This window comes from Portunus trituberculatus, chromosome 15, assembly GCF_017591435.1.
Source record: "Portunus trituberculatus isolate SZX2019 chromosome 15, ASM1759143v1, whole genome shotgun sequence".
Taxonomy (NCBI): domain Eukaryota; kingdom Metazoa; phylum Arthropoda; class Malacostraca; order Decapoda; family Portunidae; genus Portunus; species Portunus trituberculatus.
The window spans coordinates 1,023,923-1,032,765 of record NC_059269.1 but is presented as its reverse complement, the minus strand read 5'-3'; the positions used below and the strand labels follow the sequence as shown (position 1 = coordinate 1,032,765).

Below are 8,843 nucleotides of genomic sequence, written 5' to 3'. Positions count from 1 at the left end.
ACTACATATATCTTCCTGTGTCCGGCTGCTCTATTTATTTCCTCTCATAGTGATGAGTTATTTGGTTTGAAGCATTAAGTGGCCTGTACACTAAACCCCTTACCACTGATGGTGACCCATCCTTAATATCCAATCATATTGACTGTTTTCCTTTGCTATCTGTCTTAATTGTACTGTTAATGCAATATTGCAATGTATCTTTAAGGTACAAAGCCACTCCTCCCCCTCTTCTGTTTTCCCTATCCTTATGAAAAAGTGTATATCCATCAATTTTAACCAGAGGTTAAAATTTATGTCTATGAGAACGTCCGTGTTACACGCATTTCCCGTTATGCGTCCATTTTTGGAGACCCCCTACAATACAAATGATCTTAAAAGACTCTTAATAATAGTGGCATGCCATGCCATGAAGATTTAGATGGCATTGAACTCTAATTTCCACTTCTTACTTCAATCGTAGATTTTGTTTATGTCTTCCTGCAGCAGCAAAAACAGTCGTCTCGTATTTTGATTATTCTTAGAAATTTTGCTGTATCAACAAACTAATTAATATAACTGTTTACCCCATTTTGTATATCACTTACATATACCTGGAACTGACCCTTGTGGCACTCCACTTGTTATTTTACCCCAAGATGAGTATGTATCTCTGATCACAGTTCTCATCTCTCTGTCCTTTAAGTAATCCCTTATCAAATCTAACAAAATTCCTTGTAGTCCTCCTATGCTCTCTAACTTCCAAAGTAGTCTGCTGTGAGGGACTTTATCAAAAGCCTTTTTAATGTCCATGTATACTGTGTCCACCCATCCATCCTTGCTCTCCAATCCTTCTATTACTCTTGAGTAGAAACTTAATAAGTTTGACATACATGACCGTCCTGTAGTGAACCCAAATTGTCTGTTAGATATAACTTGTTCTTCTTCCAGATGTTTAACCTATTTTCTTTGATAACTATTTCACATAACTTCCCCACAACATTTGTAAGTGAATCTAATGGTTCAGTTGACTTTTCTCCTTTTAATATTGGGATCATGTTGGCTCTCTTCCATTCCAGTGGTACTCTCCCTTCATTTTTTTTTCTAATGTTTCCTTATTACCTTAAGTTGAGTTTAGACTTATGATGTGACCATCAGTGTGAGTGCTTTCTGTATGAGTGTTTTGTGTGTGTATTTACCTAGGTAGTTGTATTTACCTAGTTGTACTTTTACAGGGCCAGGGCTTTACGCTCGTGTGACCCCGTTTCCATATCTACACTTACCTAATTTTTCTTTAAAACTATGCACACTCTTTGCTGACACCACTTCCTCACTCAAATTGTTCCAAGTCTCAACACATCTTTGCGGGGAACTATATTTCTTAACATCTCTCAGACATCTTCCCTTCCTCAGTTTTTTTACTATGCGATCTTGTGCTTTGAATGTCATATTCTTCTCTTAGAATCAGTTTCTCATTATCCACTTGATCCATTCCGTTAATCAATTTATAAACTTGTATCAGATCCCCTCTCTCCCCTCCCTTCTCTGTTCCAGGGTTGGTAGATCCATAGCCTTTAGTCTCTCCTCATATGTCATCCCTTCAAATTCTGGAACCATTCTTGTAGCCATTTTTTGTAGTCTCTCCAACTTTCTTATGTGTTTCTTTTTATGGGGGGGTCCACACAACTCCTGCATATTCAAATCTGGGTCTTATTATAGTACTTATCAATTTCTTCGTCATTTATTTTTCCATGTAGTGAAATGCTATTCCAATATTCCTTAGCAAATTATGGCTCACTGAAAATTCTATCAATATGGCTTACCAGTTGATTGTTTTCTTCTATTATCACTCCTAGGTCCTTTTCTTTTTTTTTTACTTTTTCTAGTTCTACTCCATCTCCCATCTTATAGATTCCCACTGGTCATCTTTCACTCTTTCCCATTTCCATGACATGGCTTTTGTCCACATTGAATTCCATCTCCCATTTTTTACTACATTTCCAGATCTTGTTTAAGTCTTCCTGCAGTATTTCACAATCCTCTTTTTGCATCATCCGCAAACAGATTTATGTAGCTGTTCACCCCCTCTGGCATGTCGTTTATATGAGAAAAGTATTGGTGCCAATACTGACCCCTGTGGCACTCTGCTTTCTACTTGGACTTCATATCTTTAGCTACCGTCCTTATTTCTCTCCCCCTCAAATAATTTTCCATCCATCTCAATGTGTGTGTGTGTATTTACCTAGTTGTATTTACCTAGTTGTAGTTTTACAGGGCCTGGGCTTTATGCTCGTGTGGCCCCGTCTCCATATCTACACTTATCCAATCTTACTTTAAAAGTATGCACACTCGTTGCAGACAGTACTTCTTCATTTAAACTGTTCCACGTCTCAATACATCTTTGCGGGAAACTATATTTTTTAATATCTCTCAGACATTGTTGGGTTATCAGATTAAGATTGTTCAGTTGTCTTGTTGGGTTCATTGTCACAGCCCTCCAGTTCGAGAGTTTCGAACCATAGAGACTAAAGGGAGTCTATGTTGGGGTTGTAAGCACTACACTAGGTCAGTAAACAGTACGGTTCCACTCACCTTACTTGTTTCCTTCGTCCTGCCCAAACCTAACTTCATAACATGGCGCAGTGAGTAGGATCGAGGAAACACAGTCTTATCAAGTTATGGATCAACACATGGAGCAGCTGTCTACCCTCCTCGCCAGCCAGGCTGAAGATGGAAGGAGAAGAGATGAGTGGATGTCTACTATCCTGCAGGAGTTGGTGAGTTCCAGACGTTCCACAGACAACGACACCACCTCTAACGACGGTGCCTCACGCCCCAGCAACGATGTCGTGACCACGCCGCGACCACATTTGCCACACAGTGCCACCCCAGCGCCACATTTGTCGTCGTCCGTCTCCCTGAAGGAGTTCAGTGTGTGGAAGCAGAAGTTTGAGGGGTTTGTGAAACTCACTGGGGTTTCTTCTCTCCCTCTGGTGGATCAAACAATCGCTTTAGTGTCCTTGTTCGACGACGACTGGACGAGGACGTTACACTATGGCCTTGATTTGGGTCAGCAGGCAAGCCTGCAACAAACCCTCGTCACAATGGAGTCTCACCTACGGCCCCAGAGGAACGTGATGGTGGACCGAAGGGACTTCTACGCAAGAGCTCAGGAGCCTGGTGAGCGATTCGACGACTTTCTCTGTGCGGTGAAAGAAATAGCTGCATTCTGTGATATTTGCCCTACGTGTTTAGACAACAGATTACGTGATAAAGTTGTTGTTGGCACCCGTGACGAGGAAGCACTTAAACAATTGCTTCAGGTACACGACCTTGACTTAACTAATGCTGTATACATATGCAGGGCTTCAGAAACTGCTCATGCCGATAGTGCCGATTTGCAAGGGAGTGGCTCGACAAGTGTTCAGAAAGTGTCTCGTCGCCCACCGTACCAAGGTAACAAGCAACGGCACGGTACAGTCAAACATGAAAACTGTGCTTGGTGTGGTGGAAATAGGCATACTGACAAAGAGCAATGTCGAGCAAAAGGTCAAAAGTGTTATAAGTGTGGTAAAATAGGACATTTCGGGAAAGTGTGTAAGTCAGTGAAAGTCAAGTCTACGAAAGCAGAGAAAACGAAGGTGCATCGTCTAATTGCCGATGTTTACGTGAATGGTGATCGTTCTCGCCGGGCGCCTCGAATCAGTGTGCGAACTTCTCACCCCACTGGTAGTGATTCGATTCAATGGATCCCAGACTCGGGTGCTGAAACGACCATCATGGGTGAAAGGGTTGCAAACTCCCTTGGCATCCAGCAACGACACTTGTGCCCTTTACCTAGTTCTGGTTTGTTTGCTGCGGATCAGCAACCTTTGACTTGCATCGGTACTTTCCCTGCAAATCTTGAACTGAGTGACAGGAAAGCGGAAGTGACTGTGTCCGTGGTGAGAGAAGTGAAGGGTTCGTTACTGAGCTAGTTTGACTCTGTTTCTTTGGGTATTTTACTAGACTAGATTCAGGCTGTGAAGAGTAAATTACCGAAATCTACACCTGGAAGCGTAACGCAAGTGGAATCTATGCCTGCGACTTTGCCTCGATGGCCACATGACCTTGAACCCACACCAGTAGAGCGAGCAACGCATGCTTCTTAAGTCATTGTCGCATTTCCGAAAGTGTTCGACACAACAACTCTATGGGAGATGTCAGGAGGTGCCATGCATATACGCCTTGTGGATGGTGCTCAACCATCATCAGTGACCGCTTCTCGCCCGATACCTTACAGTTGGAGGGGTGAGATAAAGGCTCAACTCAACGACTTGCTCGAGAAGGACATTATTACCAAGGTGGACTACCCTACGCAGTGGTGCCACCCCATGGTGCCAGTGCTGAAGAAAAATTCGGGAGTTCGTTTATGTGTGGACCTTACACGTCTAAACTGATGTGTGATGCGGCCCGCATACCCCCTCCGATTACCTATTGATGCCGTTGCCTCGATGGAACAAGGCTCCAAGTGATTTACGATGATGGACGCCATGATGGGTTATTTCCAAATACCCATTGCTGAGGAGGACCAAGACCTAACCTGCTTTATCACACCGTGGGGGAGATACAAATTCAAGCGCGCCCCCATGGGACTGGTATCGTCCGGAGACGAGTACAATAGGCGAGGCGACCAAGCATTAGAGGATGTTTCACAGACGGTGAAAATCGTGGATGACGTGTTGGTGTACGACTTTACTTACCGCCAACATCTCTCTCACGTCACATCTGTTCTTGAACGATGTGACAAATTTGGCATAACACTAAACCCAAAGAAGTTCGCAGGGAACTGCGTGGAATTCTGCGGGTACTGCGTATCACAAGAGGGATACACCGTTGACAAGAGGAAGGTGGCGGCTATTTCAGAGTTTATGGAGCCTCAGAATATCACTGAGCTTCGCTCTTTCCTAGGGCTAGTGAATCATCTAGGAAGCCCGGTAGCTCAGTGGTTAGAGCGCTGGCTTCACAAGCCAGAGGACCGGGGTTCGATTCCCCGGCCGGGTGGAGATATTTGGGTGTGTCTCCTTTCACGTGTAGCCCCTGTTCACCTAGCAGTGAGTAGGTACGGGATGTAAATCGAGGAGTTGTGACCTTGTTGTCCCGGTGTGTGGTGTGTGCCTGGTTTCAGGCTTATCCGAAGATCGGAAATAATGAGCTCTGAACTCGTTCCGTAGGGTAACGTCTGGCTGTCTCGTCAGAGACTGCAGCAGATCAAACAGTGAATTAGTGAAGTTTCTCGCCACAAGTCGCTGCTGCCGCAACACCACTTCGCGACCTTCTACACCCACGCAACGAGTGGTGTTGGACTACGCAACATAGCGAGGCTTTTAATAACGTCAAGTCAGCTTTAGCTTCTCCACCCATCCTCGCTCACTTCGATGCTTCACTTTCTACCAAGCTCGAGACAGATGCTTCACGCACACGAGGATTCAGATTCGTTTTGCGGCAATGCCACAGTGACACGTGGAAGTTTGTTCAGTGCAGTTCTCGGTTCCTCACAGACACAGAGAGCAGCTATGCTGTGATTGAGATGGATATGGCAGCGCTTGTATGGGCTGCTAACAAGTGTAGTACTTACCTTCGAGGTTTACCGCACTTTGAGGTAGTCACCAATCACCGCCCGCTGCTGCCCATCCTCAACCACAAGTACATCGGAGACTAGTTGCGTATAATTTTACTTGTGTCTGGCAACGCGGTGCTGATCACAGCATCGCCGACGCTCTGTCCAGATCACCTGTTCAGGATCTGGTGGAAGAGGATGAAGAGGAGGATGAGGATCCCCTTCATAGTGCTATTCTAGCTACCTTACGTGCGGTTGATGAGACCAGCACGTGTATTTCACCTCTACACGACGCTACGCTCGCAAAGGTATGTTCTGCGGCCACACATGATCATGAGTATATGAAATTACGTGATGTAATATTAACTGGCTTTCCTGAGCATGCTAATAATTTAGACCCTGAGCTTCGACCTTACTAGAGGGTTCGTGACATGTTAGCTGTCATGGACGGCCTCATAGTCTATGGACCACGAGTCCTTATTCCATGCTGTCTAAGAAGGAAAACCTTGGACCGCCTGCACGACAGCCACCAGGGTATAGAGAGGACGAAACGACGCGCTCGGCAGTGTGTGTACTGGCCGAGAATAGACACTGACATTGAAAATATAGTTTCTTCCTGTACAGCGTTCCGCCAGTTGTTACCAAGCCTGCAGAGGGAGCCGATGCTTCAGGACGACACACCTACCCGTGTCTTTGAGTATGTCTCGGCCGACTTTTTCCACATGGCTGGCCGCACGTTCCTGGTGTATGTGGATAGACTCTCAGGATGGCCGTATGTATTTAGCTGCGCAAGGCCTGCTTCCTCGGCTCAGCTTGTCTCACTTTTACGCAAGCTCTTTGTGGACACTGGTGTACTTACCGTACTCAAGACTGATGGAGGTCCTCAGTTTACGTCATCGCAAGTGCGACGCTTCTTGACGCGATGGGGGGTGAAACATCGTATTTCCTCTCCTCACTTCCCTCAGTCGAACGGTCATGCAGAGGCGGCTGTGAAACTCGTCAAGAAGTTGCTAATGACCACTACGCAGAACGGCAACCTGGACGATGATGCTTTCAATCGAGGCCTGCTGGAACTAAGAAACACTCCTCATGGTGACGGGAGGTTGCCATCACAGGTATTATTTGAACATCCTTTACGATCCTCTGTCCCTACTCACTATCGTTCCTTTGCAGAGGAGTGGCAGAAAGCAGCGGCAAAGTGTGACAGCAAAGCAGTAACTCTTCGTCAACAAGCCAAGGACAGATACAACGCCAGGTCTTGCACACACTCCCAACTCATTATCGGAACACACGTGGACGTGTTCAACCACACATCGAACCATTGGAATCGTCATGGCGTGATCGTGGCCATAGGATCCCGGTGTGACTACTTGGTAAAGCTGGGTAGTGGGAGGACTTGGTGGAGGAATCGCAGGTTTTTATGCCCACATCACCCATTCCTCACGAGCGCAACCACTGGTGAAATGCGTTCGTCGGAATCGTTGACTATTCAACCTCCAGCCTTGCGTGTACCTCAGGAGGAGAAGTGCGAGGACAGTCAACCTGCCCCTCTACGCCACAGTGGACGCCAGCGACGGGAGCCAAGCAGACTCACTGTACGCTGGGATAAGAAGTCTTACGACTAATGTATATATGTGATGTAATCTTGGGGGGAGGTGTTGGGTTATCAGATTAAGATTGTTCACTTGTCTTGTTGGGTTCATTGTCACAGCCCTCCAGTTCGAGAGTTTCGAACCATAGAGACTAAAGGGAGTCTATGTCGGGGTTGTAAGCACTACACTAGGTCAGTAAACAGTACGGCTCCACTCAGCTTACTTGTTTTCCTCGTCCTGCTCGAACCTAACATCATAACAGACATCTTCCTTTTCTCAGGTTTTTACTATGCGATCTTGTGCTTCGAATGTCATATTCTTCTCTCAGGATCAGTTTCTCATTATCCACTTGGTCCATTCCATTGATCAATTTATAAACTTGTATCAGATCTCCTCTCTCCCTTCTTTGTTCCAGGGTTGGTAGATCCATAGCCTTTAGTCTTTCCTCATATGTCATCCCTTCAAATTCTGGAACCATTCTTATAGCCCTTTTTTGTAGTCTCTCCAACTTCCTTATGTGTTTCATTTTATGAGGGATTCACACTACTCCTGCATATTCCAATCTGGGTCTTATTATAGTACTTATCAATTTCTTCATCATTTCTTTGTCCATGTAGTGAAATGCTACTCCAATATTCCTCAACAAATTATATGTTTCTCTAAAAATTCTATCAATATGGCTTACCGGTTGATTATTTTCTTCCATCGTCACTCCTAAGTCTTTTTCCTTTTTTACTTTCCCCAGTTCTACTCCATCTCCCATCTTATATATTCCCAAGGGTCGTCTTTCACTCTTTCCCATTTCCGTGACATGGCTTTTGTTCACATTGAATTCCATTTCCCACTTTTTACTTCATTCCCAGATCTTATTTAGGTCTTGCAGTATTTCAGAATCCTCTTTTTACTTTATAACTCTGCACAGTTTCGTATCATCTGCAAACAGATTTATGTGGCTGTTCACTCCTTCTGGCATGTCGTTAATATAAATGAGGAAAAGTATTGGTGCCAATACTGACCCCTGTGGCACTCTGCTTTCTACTGCTCTCCACTTGGACTTCATGTCTTTAACTACTGTCCTTATTTCTCTCCCCCTCAAATAATTTTCTGTCCATCTCAATGTGCTTTCTTTTAAGCCACCCTTCTCTAACTTCCATAGTAATCTTGCATGTGGCACTTTATCAAACGCCTTTTCTTTAAATCCAAATAAATACAGTCATCCTTCTACTCTATCAACTATTCAAGAATGGAAACTCAGTAAATTAGTTACACAAGACCGTCTTTTTCTAAAACCAAATTGGCTATTTGATATCAATTTGTTGTCTTCAAGGAACTCGATCCATTGTTTCTTTATTATTCTTTCACACATCTTGGATATTACACTAGTTAGTGATACCGGTCTGTAGTTTAAAGGTTCTTCCTTCCTTCCGCTCTTATATATGGGAACTACCTCAGCTCTTTTCCATTCTACTGGTACTGTTCCATTTTCTATTGAGCATTTTATGATGTTGCTAGTTCTTCCCTACATTCTTTCAGTATTCTACCTGAGATTTCATCTGGTCCCATTGTCTTCATTAACTCTTTTATTTCAAGCTTGGTTACTTTAATCTCTTTCATATAGACTGTCTCTCTATTACCCTGTGGCCTTTCAAATTTGGATTCCTTAGTAAAGACCTCCT

At 44.4% G+C, this 8,843-nt stretch overlaps 1 protein-coding gene across 1 annotated transcript; it reads left to right on the top strand.

The window, feature by feature from the left end:
* The first annotated feature begins 6,006 nt into the window (after positions 1 to 6,006).
* Positions 6,007 to 7,200, top strand: LOC123503944 (uncharacterized protein K02A2.6-like). The gene has a single exon (XM_045254069.1). It carries the CDS (start codon positions 6,007 to 6,009, stop codon positions 7,198 to 7,200), a length of 1,194 nt encoding a protein of 397 aa, XP_045110004.1.
* The last annotated feature ends 1,643 nt before the right edge of the window (positions 7,201 to 8,843 follow it).

Coding starts and splice junctions, on each gene's coding strand:
- LOC123503944 (XM_045254069.1), top strand. CDS start 6,007: ATGTTAGCTGTCATGGACGGCCTCATAGTCTATGGACCACGAGTCCTT.